This window comes from Myotis brandtii, unplaced genomic scaffold (genome assembly GCF_000412655.1).
Source record: "Myotis brandtii unplaced genomic scaffold, ASM41265v1 scaffold143, whole genome shotgun sequence".
NCBI lineage: Eukaryota > Metazoa > Chordata > Mammalia > Chiroptera > Vespertilionidae > Myotis > Myotis brandtii.
The window spans coordinates 2,590,638-2,616,052 of NW_005355115.1; the positions used below are offsets into that span (position 1 = coordinate 2,590,638).

The 25,415-nt window shown below is 37.0% G+C and overlaps 1 protein-coding gene across 3 annotated transcripts in view; it reads left to right on the top strand.

The window, feature by feature from the left end:
- The window catches only part of SUPT3H (SPT3 homolog, SAGA and STAGA complex component), a 451,623-nt gene that overhangs the window by 335,474 nt on the left and 90,734 nt on the right, over window positions 1–25,415 (top strand). For all 3 annotated transcript variants that reach the window (XM_014535365.1, XM_014535364.1, XM_014535366.1), the window contains 4 exons: window positions 3,837–3,949; window positions 4,752–4,859; window positions 8,346–8,513; window positions 20,331–20,441. In XM_014535365.1, coding sequence (XP_014390851.1) covers window positions 3,837–3,949; window positions 4,752–4,859; window positions 8,346–8,513; window positions 20,331–20,441 — 500 coding nt within the window. The remainder of the gene's footprint in view (window positions 1–3,836; window positions 3,950–4,751; window positions 4,860–8,345; window positions 8,514–20,330; window positions 20,442–25,415) is intronic.

The following is a 25,415-nucleotide window of genomic DNA, read 5'->3' on the forward strand; positions in this document are numbered from 1 at the left end:
ACAGTTAATTTGCATAAGGATATGCTGATTAGCCAATGGGAAGGGTAGCGGTCGTACGCTAATTAGCATGTTTCTCTTTTATTAGTGTAGATGTCAATAGTTGTTTCACTTAAAGTCTTTTAAAGTCTGATATTAATTTTAATTAAAAAACTTTAATTCAGTTATAATTTTACAAATCTTTTCCCAATCCCTTCCTTTCAACCTTTTGTTTAATTTGTGGATTTTGTAAACAAATATCTAGGCTTTCTTTTTAGTTAATCTAAGGGTCTCTTTGTATTTTAATTGATGAATTTAATTTAGATGTAATTATAATCTGGGTTTATATATGCTGTCTTGTTTAGTCTTTTAAATTTACTGTGTTTTTTAATTTACTTTTCTTCCTTTTCTTTGTTCTATTGGACCAATTGAGTTTTCTTCATTCCATTTTTCTTAACCAATTTGGATATTATGTATCCTATTCGATTATTTTAGTTTTCACCTTTAATATTTTAATATACATCCCTGAGTTAAATTTTTTAAAGTTGATAAGTATGTAAACTTGCCTTCTCAGCCTTGTTAAAGCACTCATTTTTGTCTTAAAATGGCTTTATTTTCCCTTCATAATTATTGATTTTTCTTAATTTTTTTGAGAGAGAGGAAGGAAGAGGGATAGAGAGACAGAAACATCGATGAGAGAAAAACATCTATCAGCTGACTCCTGCACGCCCCCTACTGGGGATCTAGCCTGCAACCCGGGCATGTGCCCTGACTGGGAATCGAATTGATGATCTCTTGGTTCATAGGTTGATAGTCAGACACTGAGCCACACCAGCTGAGCTTTTCCTCATATTGAAATGATAGTTTAGTTGGGTAGAAAATTGTAGACTAGTAGTTATTTGTTAAAACATGATTCCATTGTCTTGTAGCCTGTATTATTGGTAAGAATTCTATCTACTTGTTCTATATTTTCCCAGTGGGAGAAACTAAGAGAATGAAGATATATTACCTCCAGGCCCTCTGGTATATGGGGAAATGTAAAGGCTGGCAATCCACAGCTGACCAATGAATATTTATAGAAGGAAAGAAAGAAAGAACTTCTACTATAAAAGATCCCAGGGAAAACCATGCCCTCTAAGGAAGACTGTTCTCAAGTAACTAAAATTTTTATGTGAAATTATTATATATGGTTGTCCAGCATGGGCTGAAAAACCCAGGTAGTATGAGAAAGCTAATAATCCTAAGAACTTTCAACCTTTCAGGATTCTATTTAAATTGTTGATCAGTGTCCAGGGTTGCCCTTTCTCCTCAGATATTGAGAAGAGGGGTGAAGGAGAAGGAACTCTTCCATTCTGATGCCCCCTCACTTCTTGATGGAAACTAACTATCATGACTCAGAGCATCTGTGCCTCCTTTTCTAGAACCAACAATACCCTGAGAGGGTCCATCTCTGAGCAGTTTTGCTCTGGGTGACAGGGAGGGAATTAGCTCAGAGCATCTTCACCTGCTGCTGGAATAGCAGTTACCCAAGTGGGTGTATGGGACCCCTGTGGCTTTTTTAGATGTATAAAAAGGTTTGCAGCCTACCCTTCTATTGAAGAAATATCTTTCATTCGTTTGTTTGTTTATTCTTTAATTAATTTCTACTAGAAATATTTACTGTGAGTCTGCTAATGCCAGGCACTGTTCTGGGTGCTGGGATATAATGGTGGACACATGATTTTTGTCCCTGTATTCTCAATGCTTAAAATCTAGAGAGAAAGTTCTAATGCTGTTGCTTAGGTGAACAGATCTGATAGAATACTAAGAACTATTCTTTCTCTCACTTTTAAAATAAATTTTTTAGAGCATAGTCACAAGATATCTGTCTCTGTGTTTTGAACAGTCTGTCAGAGGGAGAAATGAATAAGGTACATTTTATTGATCTTGCCAAATTGCTGCCTGTTAACGTTAACTTCAAAAGTATTCCACATATGTTAAACAAGTGTTTGTGAGCTATTGCAGCTTACTAGTTAGATGGAATGTTGCATGTCAGAGAGCATTTGGAAGATTGGTTACTTTAGGGAGATAGCTTTAAGGGGGATTACCATAATTCTGCCACAGTTGACAACTTTGGATATGCACTTCGATAGCAGGACTTAAGGTCTTCTGTGATTTATTTAGGAAAAAACTCTTCTGTATGTGGAATCCATGAAGACTGTATCTGTGAGGATCAAAACATCATGCTTTGAGTTACTGTTAAGTGTTTTATAGACCTGTGGGACCAGATTAATCAAAAGAGTAATTGTTGGGGTTTCTTAAAGACGATTATGTTACAGACATGATAAAATCTTCATTATCAATCTTTTCCCTCTAGGTTAATAGTTAAATTAGTAATATCTAATGAAGGCTCTGTATCTAGTTAGACTCTGCTTAGCACTGTGGCACTTCAGAGAGATTTTATGGAAGGTTCCCCTTATTGTTAGATATGCTGAAAGACAGACCCATGGTGTTTGCCCACAGAGAACTTATAATATGGTTTGAGAAACTATAAGCAGACAGGAAAGGATAGCTGATAAGTGTTCAGTAAATGACTAGAGTGGGGAACTATATCTTTGGTCAGTATGGGCAGGATTCATATGAATAAAGTGATAGGAGGGCAATCCATGGAGGGAAAGGAACAGGGTTGAACACAGAGAGAAGATTATACTCAAGGCCAGGTGACATTTTCATAGGGAATAATATAAAGGCAGGTTGGATTAGTCCAGATGGTTTTGAGAGTCGGGTTTAAGAATTTGGACATCTTTGTAACAAGGAAAATGTAACCACAGTATTAGATCGGGCCAGGTATCAGTTTATTCTATTTAATTCTAAATTCGCTACCTTAAGCCTATTCTAATAAGAGACACATGTTGAAAGGTATTATAAGTACAATTTCTGTACATTCCTTTTTTCATCACAGGTTTTTTTTCCTTGCAGGGTTTTTCCCCCCACAATAATAAATTAAAGTTTTGGCAAGCAAGTAACTCTTCTGACTATTGTTGTAACATAAGCTATGGTCACTGTTAACTGAAAACTTTCTGACATATTGGGAAAAGTGCTAAACATTAAGTGGCTTCCTATACTATGTTATGTATCATGAATATAAAATAAAGGACCCAATGCATAAGAAATTTCTTGGGGCTAGAATATCTAGATTAATAAAACTTCAAAAACAGTGTATATTGTATGCATTATCTTTCATATGCAATTTTCAAGAGACATTTTTCAGTTTGTGATAGTAATTTGCAGTATTAAAACAGTTAAAGCCCTAGCTGGTTTGGCACAGTGGACATTGCATCAGCCTGAGGACCAAAGGGTCCTGGATTCAATTCTGGTCAAGGACACATACCTTTGTTGCAGGCTCCTCCCCAGCCCTGGGGAGAGCGGGTCATGTGGGAGGCAACCAATCAATGTGTTTCTCTCACATCAATGTTTCTTTCTGTCTTTCCCCTCTCTTTCACTCTCTCTAAAAAGTCAATAGAGCCCTAACTGGTTTGGCTCAGTGAATAGAGCGTCGGCCTGCGGACTAAAAGGTCCCAGGTTCGATTCCGGTCAAGGGCATGTACCTTGGTTGCAGGCACATCCCAGTAGGAGGTGTACAGGAGGCAGCTGATTGATGTTTCTTTCTTATCGATGTTTCTGACTCTCTCTCTCTCTCCCTTCCTCTCTGTAAAAAATCAATAAAATATATTTAAAAAATAAAAATAAAAAATAAATAAATAAAAAGTCAATAGAAAAATATTCTTGGGTGAGGATTAACAAAAAAAAAAACAACAAAAAAAAGCACTTCAAAAATTAAATTTTCTATACCTGTTTTTGTTGTTGTTTTTACTAACTAGCCAAAAAAGCCTCCAAATTTCGAGACTGGTTGGACTGTAGCAGTATGGAGATAAAACCCAATGTTACCGCTATGGAAATTTTGGCATATTTAGCGTATGAAACTGTGGCACAGGTAAGAATTCTAATCTGTCATATCAGCCCTTACATGGCTGCTTTCTCCTTAGCCCTGTCCATGACTCCACCTGCTGCTCCACCAGGGATGAGAACACCCAGGAGTTCTGCTATGACAATCTTACCATTTTCGGAGATTTAGTTCAATTATGTTTCTTTGTTTCCTCCGCTCTGTTGGTGGTTAGGGTAAAAGTAACTATTTCTTGCAACTTTATTCTAACCAGAAATAAAACCCTACATAGTTTTTCTCAATATTGAATTCCACGCACACATCTGCCATGTTTAGAGATTATTTTTGATCTCCAAATACTTTTCTAAATATGTTCAATCTACTTGAATGGGTGCAAAAATCTGAGTCTAGACTCCATCCTCTAACCTGGTCTTTAGACCACAAGCATCAGCATCTCCTTGGTTCTTGTTTAAAATGTAAATTACTAGATGACACCCCAGAGCAGACCTATTGAATTAGAGTATGAGGGCTTTGTATAATTTCAGCAGTAAAAATATTCTCTATAAAGCAGCATATGCCTAAAGCCCAGAAATCTTTATTTTAAAATGATTGTCTAGTGATTATGAAATAAAGTTTGTGAACCACTCCACTGGAAGGTCAGCATATATCATTTCTGTCCATGGGAAGTCCGTATACCAGTCAATGAAAGCATGCGCTCATGTCCACAGTAGACTTTTAGGCAGACAGTATTCTCAAAGACATTTGGAATGGACTGCTTTTTGTTTGCCACTTCAGTGACACAGGTTATTGTTCCCAGTTACCTGACTTTGTTTCCATTGCTCCGATCTCCTAGTTAGTGGATCTGGCTCTACTTGTGAGGCAGGACATGGGAACCAAGGCAGGAGACCCGTTCAGCCACGCCATTTCGGCCGCCTTCATTCAGTATCACAGCTCTGCCGAGGTAAGTATCGAAAAATCTGTCTGGCACTAATATGGATTTTTTCCTCATGTCCAATATTTATACAAATAGTTCTTTTGAAAAGGTTATGTTGGCATTTGTGGCCTTTACTCAAAGAATCTGAATTCAGTCAACATTCAAACAAATATTTATTGAGAACCTGCTATGTGCCTGATCCTAACATCCACTTAATACTATGAACTTTTTCCTTATCTTATTTCACTTTCCTAGCCCTTCAGTTAAAGAGAAATTGTTACAGGGCATTTCTCATTTCCATGGGAGATGAACCACTGGTTTTGGTAATTGAATACCATTGAGAAAAGTTATTTATCTCTTTGTGCCTCACAGGTGAGAGGATTATTAGTCATATAATATTAATTCCTGACATTTATTGATGATTTTACATTCTGGTTATTAAACCATCTCCAAACATGGTTTACAGAAGCACAGCTCCATTTATCCTTTGGTGTAGATTGGCCCTATCCTATGAGGATCACATCTCTTCTGATCCAGTTTCTCTTGCTGAGATCCCCACCTGTGGGGACTGCAGTCTTCGTGCCCACTTTAAGGCTTTGTATAACTTCAGTATAAAAAATATTCTCTGTAAAGCAGCCTGTACCTAAAAACTAGAAATGTAGTATCATCCATTGAATGAATTTACTAATATTTGACCTTTTTTACTAGCAGTTTCATATAATTCAGCCTAAGAACCATAGAGAAGGCAGCACGGAAGTTAGGTTAACATCTACATGTATAATTGTGAAATAAGCTGTAGATCAAGTTGGGTGAAACATATAACCTAAAAATGGATAAGCCCCTTTGATAATTTGATGAAAACTATAAACCCTTTCCTCATAAACACATTTGCAGATTTTGTATACAATTTCAGGGTGTTCAAAGACCCTCTGAAACCATTCTATGGATCTAAGGGATCTGTGAACCCTAGGGACTCCAACTTTAAGTAACTCTGCTCTAGGTTACTTAGTAAGTCCATGACTATATATGTCTATACAGCATATTATTACAGTCCAAAAATTTGACATCTTTTTATGCTCCTTAAAGAATCATATTGGCTTGGAATCCAAGTAGAAATTAAAATGTTTACACCTATTAAAAATCCTTTTTTTCTTGGGAAAGTTCATACATCATTATCAGTCAACATACTTTTAAAGTCCCTAAAGATTACCCGGTTGATTAAACACTATTTGTTTATGTTACAAGCCCAAATTATGATGTCAAAGAACACCCTTTAATAGGTCTTTGGTACATGTTCCCTTTATGAATATGCGTATAAGTATGCTTTTCATTAACATCACACAAATTTGTTGTAACATTTCTAATTGAAGAAATGTACAGTGAACATAACAAGCCTAGTTTTCTCTTAACATTCAAGGATTGCTTGCATGGCTAGGAAAGTTCTCTATTTCTCCCCTTTCTTGGTTCTCCAGGGTGGCCGAGCAGCCCTGGGCAGCTGCTCAGCAACCACAGCCGCTGTTCCCAGCTACCAGCAGTTAGAAAAATGGTCTATGTGTGCTGGGCTCCTGGGCTCTCTGGGAGGTGCAAGCAGGAGTTTCAGAAAGCATCCTGACTAAATATGTTAGTACAAGCCCCAAACTTTCCTCTTGCCTGTCAGACACCCATCCTCCTAGGTGACTGGTAGTCAAAATGAACATTCAGGGGGACTGGGAGTATTCAGAGGGCTGGTCACCTCACTAAACGCAAAGAGAATGGCCACTCCAAAGTCAGAGTCTTACTCATCACCATTATAAATCAGCAACCAATATCAGGGCCAGCTTTAAGGACTTGACCTCTTTGGATGCAAAGGGGAACTCTGGAGACTGATATGATCTCTATTCAGGGAGGTAAACAAACAAGGAAAGAAATGAGCAAGCACACACAGTTCAAGATGGCATATACTAATTTCCAAATGTGTGGCATAGACAGAGTGAAGGTAAAAATCACTTCCTAATTACAATCAAAGAAGACTTCAAAGAGGAAGCTGGGTGTTGAAGGAGAGATAGGACTTTGATGAGACAGTAAAAGTGGGGAGAATACTCGGCCTCAGAGGCAGCATCAGTATAATTGTACAAAGAAAGAAAAATCTCTGATTAAAATATTCAAGGAAAGGACTCATTGGGGAGGGGTAGTAGAAAGTCAGATTAGACAATTAATGCCTTAGACACTTAGCTATTAAGGAAGGAAGTGTTGAAGATTTCTTGGCTCAAATAGGTGTCTGAAGAAAATCCAAGTGGAGGTGCTATGTACAGTGAATTGGAATTGGAAACTTAAGGCATGAAGTTAATACAAAATGCATTCTATCTTAATGATTATCATTTCTTAAGCATTAAGTGTTATAAAGAACTGAGCTATTTCAGTTTGGGTTTCTCATATTAAATTAGCAAGTTTAATAGTAATTCAAGTTAATTTTCTAGATTTTTTTTTCTAGCATATGGCTTATGCACAGGAAGCAATGATTTTTAGGAGCTATCTTGTTTTTCCTAAGGACACCTTATGCCAGATTAGCTTTATCCTTCCTGTTTGATAATGTTCCTAGGCATGCAGATCAAAGAAACCAATATCTGAATTTCAGCAAAACATTTTACAAAGTTTAGCGTATTTTTTTTTTAAATTATAGAGAAGCGTAGGCGAGTAGATAGTATGGTTAGTATGTATGGTTGATAGGATGACAGGTTATTAATACCATATGTAAAAAAGAGACTTTTATTTGCCTATAAATTTCTTAGGAGCCGATATTATGATGTTACAGTAAGGAAGCTTGCTTTGTTTGGATTTAGTTTTTAGGCACCATCTTATAGGGTGCCTCCACACAGTGGAGGATGTCTAAGGAAAGTGAACAGGGAGTGAAGGAACCTGAAAACATGTACCAGTGGTTGAAGGAACCTGAGGTGTTTGACCTGTAGAAAAGGCTGTGAAGTATAATGATTTTTAAATATTTGAAGTACTTCTACATAGCAGAGAGAATAGACTTACAGTCATAGCCAATGAAACCAGATAGATATGAGGGGTTTCTGAAAGAAGGAAGGAATTAGATGTGGGAGGAGCCAGAGGTCTCTACAGTGACCCTGAGACACTGGGAGAGGGCTGGTCAACACTGATACAAAAAAAAATGTCTGAAAGGTGTCCAGTTTTGGGGGGAAAGTTTAGAGGTTCCTTTTGAAACATGTAAGTTTTAAACGCTAACAAAACTTCCAGGTAGAAATGTCTATATCTGACAAAATCCACAGGAAGTTTAGAAGCTGTATCTGAAGACTCCTGATTATATCTAAGTGATTAGACAAATTATACATGAAGATATTTAGACCCTTTAGGGGCAAGATGGAGGCACCATTCCTGTGAACTTGGTGATAATAAGTTGTGTTTGTATATTTGTAAGCTTCAACTAGTGTTAAATTCATGAGATACTAAACAAAATCAAATGTTAGGAGAAGTCCTGGTCACTTGATTTCAAAGCCACATCTCTTTGGGCAGGGATCTTGCATGAAGTCCTACCCAGACTCCCCTGAGAATACACCTCCTCCTACACCAACAGCTCCATCCTCTGGACCACAGCATGCAGGGAAAGCCACAGCAGGATCCCTCGGGAATGGGAGTGCTGGACAAGACTCAGCAAAAACCAAGCAAAGGAAAAGAAAAAAGGTCAGTCATTTTCTCTCTCTCTCTCTCTCTCTCTCTCTCTCTCTCTCTCTCTCTCTCTTTCTATTTTTGAGAGAAAAGCCTTGTTGAGTCTTTTCAGAGATAGGGAAAATGTGCTGTTTGTCTCATAATTCAAATTTTCAGAAGCAGCCAATTTATACTTAATTATACTTAATGACTTCTACTCAAACTTGAACAGCTTTCTTCTGGATAAAGCAAGACATTGGAAATTTTAACATTTTATTTTAAAATTTTCAAACATACAAAAGTTGAAAGACTTGTAGAATGAATACCATATATCTGCCATCTAGATTCTACAATTAATATTTTACTATATTTACTATGTTAACTATATATTTACAATTACTATATCTATGCATCTGATTGTTCCTTTATCTATCCGTCAGTTTGATTTTTTTGATACATTGCAAAGACAGCTGCAGACATCAATACGTTTCATGCCTAAATGCTTCATTATGTATAATTTGTTTATGGTTCTTTTTTAAAGGTAAAACGTATACACAGTGAACCACTCAGTTCTTAAATATGCCACTTGATGAATTTTGACAAATATATAAGACTGTTGTTTTCTAGGCCCTTTCAACGGTATAAAACAGTACCACCAGTTGAGAAAATTTTTTCATGCCTCCTGCCAGTCAATGTTTGCCATCTTTCTCAAAAAGGGAATGACTGGTCTGATTGATTTTTTTCCATCACAGATGAATTTTTTTCTGTTCTAAACTTCAGATAGTGTGTATACGTTTTGTGTGAAATTTCTTTCACTCAGGATATTTTTGAAATTTATATTTTTCAGTAGAAGTATAATGTATTTCTCTTTATTGTTGAGTAATGTCCCCTTGTATGAATATATCAGTCTACTCATTCTCATTTTGGTAAACATTTAGTCTGTTTCCAGTTTTTAAGGTATTATGAATAAACCTGTTATGAACATTGTGCAAGTCCTCATGGAAAAATGCTTTTTTTCCTCTTAGGTAAGTAGCTAAGAATGAAATTACTGGGTCACAGAGTAGGTATATGTTCAGTTTTTAAGAAAGATTTTTTTCCAAAATGGTTCTATCATTTTTACCTCTACCAGCAATATCTGAGAGTTCCAGTTGCTCCATGTGCTCATCATCATTTGGCATTGTCATTGTTTTTACTTTTAACCCTTCTAATGGATACTTAATAGTATGTCATTATAGTTTGAATTTGCATTTCCCAGGTGAGTAATGATGTTGAGCATTTTTTTCATGTGCTGATTGGCCATTTATACACATTCCTCAGGGAAGAGTCTCTTCAAATCCTTTACACAGTATTTTTGAGGATGAGTTATCTTTTATTACCAACTGGTAGAAGTTCTTTATGTATCCTATGTAACAAGACTTTGTGTGTATTGATGAGCGGAAGTTTTGAACTTCTGATGAAGTCTAATTTATCCAATTCTTTATTTTATTTTTATTGCTTTCTGTGTCCTAAGAAATCTTTAGCTACTCCCAAACCATGATGATGTTCTCTTATGTTTTCTTCTGGAAATTTTATAGCTTAATTTTTATATTTAGTTCTATTAATCAAGTCAGATTAACTTTTGCATATTGTATGAATTGAGGCCAAGTTAGCTTTTTCACATATGGATATCTAGTTATTGCAGAACCATTTGTTGAAGACACTTCTCTCCCATTGGATTGCTTTGGTAGCTTTGTTGATAATCCATGATTACCTATCTATGTGGATTTATTTCTAGAATTTCAGTTTTGTTTCATTGATTTATTTGTCAATCCTTTTGTCAGTATCATCTTTCTTGATTCCTATAGCTTTTTAATAAGACTTTAAGTTTGGTAGTGTAAGTTCTCAAACTTTATTTTTCAGGTTTAATATGGATTTTCTGTGCCCTTTGCATGAATGTAAATTTAGAATCAACTTGTTAGTTTCTATCAAAAAGAATGAGAGAGAGAGAAAGGGAGGGAGAGAGACAAAGGCAGGAAGGGAAAAGAGAAAGAAAAGCCTAGTGGGATTTTGAAAGGGATAGAGAGCAGGCAGACAGCTCTGGTGTTGGCAGGGGCAGGCTGTGAGGTGGTGTTGGGGGGTAGAGGGAGTGAGCAGAAAAGGAGAGAGAACTCTGAACATGGACAACAATGTGGTGTTTGCAAAGGGGAGGCAAATAGATGTAGGGGGGAGATAGCATAGACGGGATAAATGGTGATAGAAAAAAATAAAATATAATATGAAAGAATCGAAAGGGATTAGATTGAATGCTTACTCAATTTGGGGATCTGAATGTCTTAACAATACCAAGTATGTATTATAATCCATGAACATGGCATATCTCCCCACTTATTTATATTTATAAAATCTCTCTTTTATAAATAATATTCATCCTGAACTCTATTTTGGTAAACATTTAGTCTGTTTCCAGTTTTTGGCCATTACAGCCTTATTGTGCTATTTATATGATACTAGAGGCCCGGTGCACAAAATTCGTGCACGGGTAGAGTCCCTAGGCCTGGCTGGCGATCAGGGCCAATCGGAGCCTCCATTCTGCTCCACCCCCTGGTGGTCAGCGCACGTCATAGCGAGCGATAGAACTCCCGGTCTCCCAGTCAAACTCCCACAGGGACACTTTCCATATTAGCCTTTTATATATATAGACTAGTGGCCCGGTGCATGCATTTGTGCACATTGAAAGGAAATTAATTAGAAGGTGGCTGGCGGGGTGGGACTGGGTGAGATGGGCTGGACACACCCTGGAGCCAACCTCCTGTGGTCCCTACCTGGCCAGCGCATCTGGGGCGGCGCTGCAGCTCAAAGGGTATCTACAGTCACCGCAGCTTGGCAGTAAACCAGATTCGGGGCCAACAGTGCCCCAGCAACAACATAACCCATGGCTGAAGGTGGAATAGCACAACCCTTTGAGAAATCGGGCTCCCTCCTCTCTGGTTCTGGGGTATGTCACCTGAGAACTACCGCTGCCAAGTCACCACAGCTCAGCAGCTCTTGCATTGAGCGTCTGCCCCCAGGTGGTCAGTGTGCATCATACCTACCGGCTGGTCGGATGGTCGCTTAGCCTTTTATATACATAGATATGTTTTTCTATCCATTTCCTTTCATTATAGCTTTATCTTTAATATTTAAAATACATCTCTTGTAGACAATAAATAATTGGGTCTTGCTTTTTCTTATTTTTCCTTTGTGTATCTTTAAATTATAGTCTTTAATTCCATGATATTTAATGTATTTATTGAAATGGTTGGATAGAGTCAACTATTTTTCTTTCTTTTTTTTCTGCTTGTTCTCCCTGTTTCTGTTTCTCTGTTTTCCTTTCCTATCTTCTTTTGGGTTCATTGTGTCTTCTTTTAAAAATTTTTTAAACTTATCTACTGATGTCTTAGTGATGTCTCCTTACATCATTTTTTCTAGTATACATTCTTAAGTTTTCCGTGTACTTGGAATTATTATTGTGCTACTTTACTCATGTATAATATAAGACTATTTGTATAGGTCCATTACTTTACTCTTGCTCTTTAAGCTATAATTGTCAAACAACTTACATCTACATATGTTATAAGCCATAATACTATTTTTTGCCTTAAATAATCAAATGTATTTCAGTAAAACTAAGAGAAAAAAGAGACCTTAACATCGACCATTTCCACTGTTTTTCATTTCTTTTTTATTATCAGAATTTTCTTCTGATATCATTTTTTTGTTGTTGTTCTACTAGATTTTATTTAGCATTTCTAATAGTGCAGGTTGGCTGGTAATGGTTTCTCTTAGTTTTCATCTTTCTGGAAATATCTTTACTTCTCCTTTATTCCTGGAAGATGTTTTCACTGGATATAGAATTCTGGATTGGCAGTTTTATTTTGAGGCCTTTAATGCTATAATTCCACTATTTTCTGGCATTTATTATGTGTAATTATATGCCTGCAGATTTTGTACTGTGCTTCTGTGTATGTAAGGTGTTATTTTTCTTTGGTTGCTTTCAGGATTTTATCTATAAATTTGTTTTCTAGCAGTTTGACCATGATAAACATATACATGGTTTGCTTTGAATTTGTCCTGCTTAGAGTTCACTGAGCTTCTTCAATATTGATTTATGTCTTTAACCAATTTAGGGGAATTTTCAGCATTTGTTTCTTCAGATATTTTTTCTGCCTTATTCTTTCTATTCTTCACTTTTGAAACTCCAAGTACATATTTGTTACTTTGATACTGTTCCACAGGTACCTGAGGCTGTTTAATTTTTCTTTTAATCTTTTCTCTCTATTCTTTAAGTTGGAGAAATTCTATTGTTCTTGCTTTATGTCCTGACTCTTCTGTCAGCTCCAATCTGTTGTTACATCCATCCAGTAATGTTTTATTTCTGATAGTTTTATATTTTCCATTTAAGTTTTTTATAGTTTCTGTTTATCTAGCCTTATGTTTTATTTGTCATTTGTTACAGGTTTATTTTATTTTATATCCTTGAATGAAGTTATATTAACTGCTTTAAAATTCTTATATGATAAATTAAATATATGAATTATTTTAGTCTTCAGTGAATAAGTCACACTTTCTTAGATTGTTGCATGTTTAATAATTTTGAATTATATCCTGGACATTATGAGTAATACATTGTAGAGATTTCAGATTCTGTTATATTCCTAAGAAGAAAGTTCTCCTTGCTGGGTGTTAAGCAGGCAATTTACTAGATTCAGCTCCTTAAACTTCAAATTCCTCTTCCATGGCAACAGCTAGAATCTCTCTTCATTTAGCTTTAGCAGGGTTTCTGGGATTCGGTATCATACAGGAATGGTTTAGGGATTAGTCTAAGGGTTGGGTAGTTTATACACTGACTCTTGATTCTGTCCTTTTTGGGATTTCCTTATTCACTTTATAAGTATTGAGCTGCTAAGTTTGTGTGCCCCACTATACTGACTGGAGTCTGCCCTTAGGCTAAAACATTAAAAACAGAAAACTCATCTCATTGCCATTTCATTCTTCTTACACACCCCTTCCACTTTCCACCTAATTTTGATCAATCTCTATTACTTTCAGGTATTTGTTTTTTTTATAATTTGTCCAAAGTTTATACTCTCATCTACAACTAGGTTGGTACAATAAGAACCATTTGCCAATGCAAGTAGTGGAACCAGGCCAAAATATGCTATATAATAGAAGCCTAATATGCAAATCCACCAAAAGGCGGAACAACTGGTCGCTATGACGCGAATTGACCACCAGGGGGCAGACGCTCAATGCAGGAGCTGCCCACAGGCCCCAGGTCAGCCAAGGTGGGTGTGAGGCGGAGGGCCCTGATCACCCCTCCAGTCGCCCCGCAGAGGGATCCAACCAGCAGCAGTGGGGCAGCAGTGTTGGGGGGCGGGGCTGGCAAGTGGCGGCACCAGTCTGGCCAAGGCAGGTGACAGCGGGGAGCCCCAATTGTCCTGATTGCTGGCCACGCCTGGGGACCCTACCTGTGCATGAATTTTGTGCATCGGGCCTCTAGTAATTTCATAATTGATAATAAGTAAATTTAAATTTTCACCTCATCCAGTTTCCACTTTCATTTGCAAAATGACACATCTCACTGCTTATTTATTAAGGGGAAATCTGAACTATTATGAAGTAGTTCTAAAAAATGTTCCCTAAAAAACTTCTTTCATTGACTTACTTTAAAAAGTATGTAAGAAGTTGTAATTAACCTGATAATTACGTATACAAAAAATAATTCTTTATAAGTATGAATATTTTTCAAATTTTTTTTCTCTTAAATATTTAAACATTTCACTCCAAATCTTGTTGCAAGTTATTGAATTGGAGCTATTTTACAGCAAAGGTTTCCTGAATGAAGTATTAGCCAAGTGCATGTCTAAATTTCCCTAAATTCAAAATTACTGGCATCAAAATGAATAATGTCTCACTTCAAAGCTATTCTTTATTTCTCTATTTACTCATTCACATCTTTCTACATGTATACAGTATTGCTATATTTTAACTCACTGGAAACTTCAGCTATGGTGGTAACATGGTAAAATTTATTGTACATAAAATAATAAAGCCTCTATTATATATCAACTTTTTGTACTAGAAGCCAAGAGATTTTATGTATAGCTGTATTCTGATTCTATCAATATAATCTTTTTTTTAATATATATTTTTATTGATTTTAGAGAGGAAGGGAGAGGGATGGAGAGATAGAAACATCAATGATGAGAATCATTGATTGGCTGCCTCCTGCATGTCCCCTACTGGGGATCAAGTCTGCAACCCAGGCATGTGCCTTTGGCCGGAATCGAACCTGGGACCCTCCAGTCCACAGGCCGACGCTCTATCCACTGAGCAAACCGGCTAGGGCTATCATTATAATCTTGAGCACATTCCTTATCTTCACTCTCTCATCTATAAAAGGGGATAAAAGTTGGGAAAGTTTAGAATAGATGATATTTTGTGTTCCTTCCGGATTTAATAATGTATAAATCCTCGAATTCAGTGATGCTCTCTTCTCTTCCCCATTACTACTTTTAATTTCTTTTGTTAAAGAAAAGTTTTTCCTAGTTATATAGAACTGCAGTTTAAAAAATTAACATCTCAATTAAACTTATTTTATTTTATTAATAAATTTATTGGTGTGACATTGGTCAACATGATCATATAGGTTTCAGGTGTGGGTTTTTATGTTATAAGATCTCTATATTTCACCGTGTGTCCACCACCCAAAGTCAGTTGAACTGAATAAATTAACTACATTATATACTGTAACCTTTGAGCAAAGAATGGCCCACTTTCCTCTGAAAAGAAATCCCCTCTAAGCACAGAGATCTGAGGAGAAAGACTCGCCTGGCCAGTCAGATTATATGTCAACCTTTGTGGTCAGTGAGTGACAGAAGTATTAGTAATAGTAGTACTAACCTTTCATTTGCTCTCATCTGAGATATGTGTTACTCCCTCGTAAGACTTAATATTTCAAGTGTAACAAAAGATCTAGCCACCGTTTGGGTGGGGAAAGACTAAGAGGCAATTATCTGAGATTCCAGGTCCTTCTTAAACATTGGATTACCCTGGCAAGGGGAAGACTGAACAAGGATAGGATATATAGGATATTTTTCCTTGCCAACAACTTTTAAGTTGGAAAAGAAGAGTCAGGACAGGTATAGACATTTATAAGAGATTCAGGGGCAACAAAAATTTCAATATAACTTCTTGTACCACAAATGAGCGTTCAAACTGCAAGAGATTTTATTCAGTGCAAGACAGAAAGGACCAGTAAAAGGACAGTACTCAAATCCAGGAAAATAGTTGGTCCGACGGTTGTGGGTTATTGTTAAAAAAAAAAAAAATCCAGGAAATATATAGGACTTCAGCCTCCATTACCCAGCATCAATTTCTGGATGAAGAGACATAAATAGAAATGCAATAGAGGAATACAAGAATAGACTAGGAATGCAGCCAAGAGGAAGAGGACCTGACTTAATGAAGAACTTTACCAGTAGCTTGTACTTTACGCAAGGAAATAAAGAGTTAGTCCCCACAGAGATTTTGGCAATCAGTATTTTGTCAAACACAGGGGTTCAGTTTTGAAAATGTAAAGAATATTCTACAATATGGGCACAATCTGAATAGAAAACATGATGCAAAAATTTAATACTCTTTATATGTGTTTTCAGCATATATAAGATTTTAAAAATATTTATTTATAAATATATAAATGTAATGCTAGTTCTTCTGAAAACATTTTGAAGAACATTGCAAAAATGCTAGAATCACTTCTAAATTAAAAATTCTAAACTTGGTATGAATTTGGAATTTGAACAGTTATAAGTACCTTGGTGAGAGACTGGATGTTGACAGAAATGTAAAGATATGTGTTGAAGTGGAAACAATACTGGGAATAAACATTTGCGATTTAAAGATTTCCTTCCAAAGAGTCCAGTGGGCAAGTCAGTATAATGTAGAAGTGTACATGGTAACTTTATGCTAATGTTTGCAGTTTCTTATGTATAGTAGGTAAACCTGAAATTGGCAAAATGGAAATCTAAAGACATTTTTCACAAAATTCAGTATTTTTATTTTTATATAAGTCAACTTCATCTTTTTAGCATAGATGACATGACTCAACCAGGCTGACATAACTGTCTTCATATCATACATGTAGGAGTCACAGGTAGTTTCTAATTATGCTTCCTACTTCATTTTTCGCAAATTCTATCTAATTGCTATGCGGAGGTTCTGAGAGATTTTGACTAAGTGCTCTATACCAAAACAAAACTTGTTTTGAAAAGTATAGAAAGAGTAAACTCTCCATGGACCCGGGAAAAAAGAAATGAAAAATAAATTCACTTTGCAGGGAGAATGGAGAGGCCATACAGGAACGCACAGGAAGGACTTCCCACCCCACTTCATGTGCAGGATGTCGGCACTTTTCATGTCTCAACTGGTCATTCCACCATTCAGTCAATTTGCATATTAGGTTTTTATTATATAGGACTAGAAGCCCGGTGCACAGCCTGTGCCCTCTTGCAGTCTGGGACCCCGCGGGGGATGACCACTTGCTGGCTTAGGCCTGCTCCCCAAGGGATTGGGCCTAAGATGGCAATCAGACATCCCTGTGGCAGCCCGGCAGCCCTCGAGGGATGTCCACTTGCCAGAGGGGAGCAGACCTAAGCTGCATTCAGACATCCTTAGCGCTGCTGAGGAGGCAGGAGAGGCTCCCACCACCACAGCTGTACTGGCAGCCATCAGCCTGGCTTGTGGCTGAGCAGAGCTCCCCCATGTGGGAGCGCACTGACCACCAGAGGGCAGCTCCTGCATTGAGCGTCTGCCCCCTGGTGGTCAGTGTGTGTCATAGTGACCAGTCATTCCCAGTCTTTCTGCTGTTAGGGTCAGTTTGCATATTACCCTTTTACTATATAGGATAGAGGCCTGGTGCAAGGTGGGGGGCAGCTGGTTTGCCTTGAAGGGTGTCCCGGATCAGTGTGGGGGTCCTGCTTGGGTGCCTGGCCAGCCTGGGTGAGGGGCTGATGGCTGTTTGCAGCTGGTCACACCCCCTTCAGGGTGGGCGTCCCCACTGGGGTACCTGGCCAGCCTGGATGAGGGGCTAATGGCTGTTTTCAGGCTGGCCACACCCCCTTTAGGGAGCGGGTCCCCACTGGGGTGCCTAGCCAGTCTGGGTGAGGGGCTGAGGGCCGTTTTCAGGCTGGCGGGCGACTGAAGCTCCCAGCATCTTCTTTTTTTTCTTTTTCTTTTTATTCTGGGATTTATTTACCTTCTATAATTGAAACATTGTTGCCATCACTGGAACCCCCAACTCTGAGGCCACGGCCGGCTGAAAGCAGGTATCTGGGGTTTGTTTAGCTTCTATAATTGAAACATTGTTGCTTCCGGAGCTCAGAGCCAGGCCGTGGCAGGTGGGGAACCTTGGCTTCCTCCATCACTGGAGCAAGCAAGCCTCATGTTTGCTTCAGCTGCGTGGCTGCTGGCCGCCATCTTTGTTGGCAGTTAATTTGCATATCGCCCTGATTAGCCAATGGGAAGCGTAGCGGAGGTACGGTTAATTACCCTTTTTGTCTTTTCTTAGATAGGATTATTGTGTTATTTATTTAAATTACAACTGTAAATCTACTTTTTCCCACCTCTGAATATTAGTCTTGTTGTTCACATTTTGGAGCCAAATGAACTCTCAAAAGGGTCTTTATTTTAGTCAGGCACCTGATAATTGCATTATTCTAATATAGTCCAACTGAAACAAAGTATTTGGAATAAGAATTGAGAAAGCACTCAATAAAAATCCTGTGCACTTCTATATCAGTGCCAAAGTGAGGGTTTAACCTGTGTTGTTATATAACTTAATCCATGTTATTGTGGGCATAGCAGATATGTTATTTAGGATATTGTTGGACTGAAATTGAGAAAGGTACCCTAGAGTAAATTTCTATTTGGCTTATTTCAAATCTTGTGAAAATAGTAAAAATAATCAAGATGTATTTTGTTTGAAATTTTAAGTCTTATTTCAGATTCAGCTTGGATAATTAGCAGATGCTCTCGTTTTGTAGGAATTTTTAAATTATTTTACTAGTTTGTAATAGGAAAAGCATGTACAAGGTACAGAAAGTGTGTTTTTGAAGTACAGAAGGATATACAGTGAAAAGTTTCTCCTCTAAGCCCTGTTCTCCAGCCACACATTTACCCTCCAAGAGTCAAGCGCTGTTACTGAGTTTTGGTGTACCCTTGCAGAAATGCTCTATGCTTTTATGACTATATCATGTTTAGCCCTTTTTTGCTTTTTTTTTTAAACAATTGGTAACATGGTACCACCTAGTTGTATACGTTGCATTGTTTCACACAATAAATCTTAGAGATAGAATATGTACAGAGCTCAGTAGGAATATGTCTGCAACTGCCTCATTCTTTTTGGTGGTTTCTGTTTCATTGAAAACATATAATTTATTTCAATGTTTCCTCATTAATAAAGATTTAGTTCATCAATCCAGTGAAGATCCTTATACCATATGTATATTATTTTATACTGGTGTGATATATCTGTTGGATAAATTCTTATATGTGAAATAACTGGATCAAAAATAGTTGTGCTTTTTCATTTTGGTAAGATTTTTTAAAAATATGTTTTAATTGATTTTAGAGGGAGAGAGAGATAGAAACATCAGTGATGGGAGAAAATCATCAATCCACTGCCTCCTGCACCCCCACTACTGGGGATCAAACCTGCAACCTGGGCATGTACCCTGACCAGGAATCGAACTATGACCCCCTGGTTCATGGTTTGATGCTCAACCATTGAGCCACACTGGTCGGGCTGATAAGATTTTGCCAAATTACTGTACATGGAGGTGGTATTAGTTCTATTCTTACGAGGAGTTATGAGAGTGGTAATTGTAGTAATTATCAGAAAAACAAATACTCTTCATTATGTGACTACAAATGATTCCTAAACCATATTTATAGTAATATACAAGCTACCGCTTCCTTCTCTTGATTCTTTAATGTTGATGATCTGACATCTGGTATCCAATATACTATAAAACAATTATAGTAATTATCCCAGTTTTGCAACAAGGAAACTGAAGTGCAGAGATATTACATAACTTGACAGAGTTGGTAACTGACAGGATACAGACCCAACTGGTTGGGAAGCTGGAGCCTGCGACTGAACCATGAGACTATCATGTCCCTATTGTGCATTTAAATTTTTTTAATCATATACATTTCTTGACTTGGTATCCATACTCTCATTGCAAATAGTCTTTCTCTCTCGTGTTTTTTTGTACTATTTTTTACAGTTGAGACAGACTAAAATAGAAAATTTTTATTTTATTTTGCTTTTGCCCCGAGGAACACCTAGAAATTAGCACCAAGTTGATATGATCTTTTATGACAGTCCTCATATTAGAAATAAATATGTAGCAATTTTTTCATTTTAAAATTGATGAACTTTAAGTTATTTCAGAAATATGCACAAGTTCCAAAGAAACATTTATATGTTTGAATGTTAAAAAAAAAAAAATAGCTTCCTGTGGTTCTTTCAGCAAGCCGCTGAGACTCCACGTGCGCGCAAGTGGCTGCATTCTCCTGTACCTTGACGCGGGCCTAGGCGAAATATCGTGAGCATAGCTATTGCATTTGGTAGGTCTGCTCAGAAGGGGTCATGTGCAAGTCATCTTTGACTTGTTCATGGCATTTTTTTAGATGTAGTGTATGGCAGCAGTGATGTGCATCCTAAGGGAAAAAAATGTCCATTTTTATAAAAGTTTATTTTCATATTTTATACACTGTAGTTCTGTTGTGTGTTTTTGATTTAGTAACAATTTATGTGTTTTTCTGTCGCAGAGCACTGCGGCCTGTGGTGTTGAGGCTCACAGCGATGCCATCCAGCCCTGCCACATCAGAGAGGCCATTCGGCGCTACGGCCACAAGATTGGCCCCCTTTCCCCATTCACAGTACGTAATAACAGAGTTATAAAAAGTTATATTTATAATCTGAAAGAATTTTGATTTTCAAGTGGTCAAATGAAGAAGCAATGGAATTGTTGAAAGCAATTTGTGGTGACTGTAATTTTGTTGTATAAAAGTGGCATAATTCTCTTGGGAAATAAAAGTTAGTCATTTTTGTCTCTTTTTGGAAGGACAATTTTTTTCTACAAAATATTATTTTCTTTCAATCACAAATTATGCTTTTTTCGTTGGAGCTTATATTTTCTATTTTTCAAAGCTTAGGTTTATAAAACATTTTTGTCAAATTATATGTATCCAAATATTGCTAGAAGCACTTTATATTTTAAAATTGGTTAGATTGGCAATACCACTTCTATCAGATGTCCTCCTGCTCCTAAACATACTTTGAGTTGGAAGAAGAAGAAATGATTTCTTTACTGGCTTTGAAGTAGGCTGAAATGCAGACAGTCTTTCACATCTTCAAATGGTTTTAAAGCTTGTAATCAGTGTTTGTTGTGTTTGTTTTTAAATAGAGAATTAAAGACTATATTTCAATAGCCTAAAGTGTGTGTGTGTGTGTGTGTGTGTGTGTGTGTTTGTATGTGTATGTATGTGTGTGTGTTAATTAAATGCTCATCTTGTGGCCCTTTTTTAAAAAAAAAAATCTTTATTCATGTTAATAGAACTATCTCCAAATCCTCTGTTTATAAGGAATCGATTTGATTTTCAGAAAGTGAGGTTTGATTTGTGACTGAGGAATAGTAGAATTTACCGTTTCCTTTTTTTATATACTTCTGCTTTAATACACTAAAGCAGAATTTCTATGTATAATATTATACATACACACATAAGTATAATATATAGAGTTTAAGCTAATTTTTATCTAATAAATATATAACCAATATGCTTTTAAAACTAATGATGCCATTTGTAAATGCTTAATTTAAATAGATCTGGAAAACAGAACAAATAAGCCATGACCTAGAAGGTTTACTTGGCCACTGCCAGAGCAGATGGCTTAAATCAACAGCCAGGGGTAAAGAACTCCACCAGGAAGGGGCACCCAGTGTTGTCACTCCTCAGGAAGGACCTACCTTGAAAGGTTCGCTTCATTACCTAGAGCTATAAGAATTTTCCCAGCCTTAGAGAATAAGTATCCTATTCCATTTTAGACACAGTTTCTATATATCTGCCTTTTTAAGTTAAAAATTCTTTTAAAAGTTGGATAGCTTTGCAGACCATTTATGTTGACAGTGTGGCCACCCTGCCCTGGCTTTCACATACCTTCACTGCCAAATGGAGGTGCTCCTGATGTTCGGGTGCTGGTGCTCAGTCCCTGATGTTGGGGGTGCTGGTGCTCAGTCCCTGTTGTTGGGGTGCTGATGCTCAGTCCCTGATGTTGGAGTGCTGATGCTCAGTCCTTGAGGCCACTTCCTGAGGTGATACTTTATGCAGCAGAAGGAACATTCTGCTACCTAGGCTGCGAGCTGCAGCTCCTAAGAGGAAAGGAGGCATATGAGCTGCCTCTACAGTAGACATTGAGTGAGACCTAAATTTTCATACAGAATAGCTAAGCTAACTTACCTCCAATGTAAAATTCCCTTTGTAAACTAAAGTGCCCATGAACAACTAGTTTATGTTTATAAAACATAGAGATCTTGACTTTGCAACATGTCATTCTGAATCTAGAAAGCTTGTCTGATGTACATATAAATATGATAATCTAACGTAGAGTATCTATAACTTGACTCGTATGAAGCCAATAATTTGAAATTGATTTGAAGAAGTAAAATAACAGTAGGTTACACAGAAACTTAACTCCAGCATTAATCAGTAAACTGATGAAATGCTTTTAGTGAGGCATCATTCTGTACTCTGTATGACTTCGGAAATAGTTCTCTACAAAATCACAACATGATTTGCTTTGGGAATACCACTCATTGTATAAAGAATTGTGAGTTCTTCACCTTGGGAATTAGTTGAAACGATAGAAGAAACAATGATTAAAGTCATGTTAATTGGAGGAAAGGAGAAAGTACCAATAATGCTTTGCACTGTGTAGCTGCTAGAGCAGAGAAGGAGGGGCGGAATGTGAACATCAGTTGCCTGCCCCTCATGTGAGTACAGTGGAGACCCTTGTAAACTATCCCTACCCAACCAATTGTAACAATACAGACATACCTCATTTTCTTGCCCTTACTTTATTGTACTTTATAGATGTGTTTTTATATATTGAAGGACTCCATAGATGTGTTTTGTACATATTGAAGGCAAGACCCTCCACCAGCAAAATTACAACTGACTTTTGGTGATACTCGCTCTCCTGTGGTGGTCTAGAACCAAACCCAAAATAGCTCCAAGGAATGCCTGTACTGTTTTTGGCATATTGGTTTTTATTGATTAGTTCTTTCTTTCCTCTATTCCCATTTATTTTATTTTATTTTTTTTAATTTTGTTTTATTGCTTAAAGTATTACAAAGAGTATTACATATGTCTCCTTTTTTTCCCCCTTGACCTTCCCCTGGCCTCCCCTACCCCCCAGTGCCTTGTGTCCATTGGTTATGCTTATATGCATGCATACAAGTCCTTCCGTTGATCTCTTACCGCCCCCCCCCTCCACCCTCCCCGGCCTTCCCGCTGTAGTTTGACAGTCTGTTCGATGCTGCTCTGCTTCTGTATCTATTTTTGTTCATCAGTTTATAATGGTCTTTATTATCCATAAATGAGTGAGATCATGTGGTATTTTTCTTTCATTGACTGGCTTATTTCACTTAGCATAATGCTCTCCAGTTCCATCCATGCTGTTGCAAATGGTAAGAATTTCTTCTTTTTTATAGCAGCATAGTATTCCATTGTGTAGATGTACCACAGTTTTCTAATCCATTCATCTACTGATGGGCACTTAGGCTGTTTCCAAATTTTAGCTATGGTAAATTGTACTGCTGTGAACATAGGGATGCATATATCCTTTCTGATTGGTGTTTCTGGTTTCTTGGGATATAGTCCTAGAAGTGGGATCACTGGGTCAAATGGGAGTTCCATTTTTAACTTTTTGAGGAAACTCCATACTGTCTTCTATAGTGGCTGCACCAGTCTGCATTTGCCAATGTTATCACCGATAAGGGTTTAATCTCCAACATTTATAGGGAACTCATACAACTTAACAAAAGGAAGATAAACGATCCAATCAAAAAATGGGCAAAGGACCTAAATAGACACTTTTCAAAAGAGGACATTCAGAAAGCCAAGAGACATATGAAAACATGCTCAAAGTCACTAATCATCCGAGAAATGCAAATCAAAACAACAATGAGGTACCATCTCACACCTGTCAGAATGGCTATCATCAACAAATCAACAAACGACAAGTGCTGGAGAGGATGCAGAGAAAAGGGAACACTCTTGCACTATTCCCATTTATTTTCAATTCTGTGCAGAAGATCAAAGAAAGTATCATATCTAGAAGATTTAAGTAATTTTCCTGAGGTTAAGCTATTGATTAGATTAAGTGATGGAATCAAAGCTAAAATTCAGGCCTTCCAACTCCCAGCTTCAAAAACTTTCTCCTAAAACATAAATCTTTGCAGCTGTCCTCACCCCTATATGCCTGATATTCTGGATGCACATGCTGAAGAACATTGCAAGCGATTAGTAATTCTGAAAATCACTTCAGGGTTTGTAATTTACAGTCGTTATTTCAGAGGACTTATGTGATCTAGATTGTCCTAAGTTATTTTGATGCTTGACATCTTATATAGTTCTTTTACTCATAGTAGTTGATATTAGGTGAGCTTAGATTGTGTGATGATTGATTTGATCCTACAGACAAATGACAAGGGTTTATATACTACCTCTGCCACCTACTAGTTAAGAAGCCTTAAGGAAGATTCTTAACTTCTTTATGTCTCAGTTTCCCCATCTATAAAGTGGGTATAATAATAGAATATTCCTCATGATAGAGTTTCAGGAGTACTATGAACTTGATGTTTGGTAGAAGTAGCATTAGTGGCTGTAGTATATTTTCTAAAAGGCATCAGATAAATATACAGATGAAAGTAGAAGCAGTTCTTCCCACCACCCAACCACATAGACACACACACACACACACTCACAGGCCTCACTTTGTAGTCATAGAAAAAACTAAAACCTGAATAATAATGTGATTTTTCTTACAGACTAATCGTTTATACCAGTAAAGTTTAAATACCATTTAAAGATTATTGTTCCTGAGAATAAATATTCATTTTTACTTTGGGGATTAATAATGGTTGAAGAACATTAATGATTTTTGTATCACCATTATCACCTTAAAAAATGAGGTCTCAGTAACTAAATGCATATAGTTACCAATAGATTTTTGCATAGCTAGATTTTGTACACTAGCTCTTATGCAGCAGAAATCTAAAGGACAAATGGCATGGCCTCAAATTTATGAAGCTTCATCAAAATTCCATTTTCATCTGTTCATAACTTATATAAGTTAATTTAAAAGGTTTTCAGAGACCAATGACTAAATCAAAGTTGGTAATAATTTTTAAAAAAATAAAATTTTCCTCAGTTTTTAAAATTTCTTCATTTTACTATTTATGAAAGTAGTGTTAGTATGCTAGAAAACTAATAAAATATGGAGAAGTAAAGGCAAAAAACTTACATTAAGAAAAACATCAGGACTCAAAACAAGGTGTGGCCAAAGCTTTAAGTGAATTGTTCTATTAGAAAATTAATTGATATTTAATTGTTTGAAAAGTATTTTCTTTTTGCAGCCTAAAAATTCAAGTGCTTTTGCTAATTGTCTTTTAAAAATAATATTCTAGAGCCCTGGCCGGTGTGGCTCAGTTGGTTGGACATTGGCCCATGCACTGAAAGTTTGCCTGTTCAATTCCCAATCAGGGCACATGCCTGGGTTGAGGACTCAGTCCTCAGTAGGGGGAGTGCAGAAGGCAGCCAATCTATGTTTCACTTTCACATCAATGTTTCTCT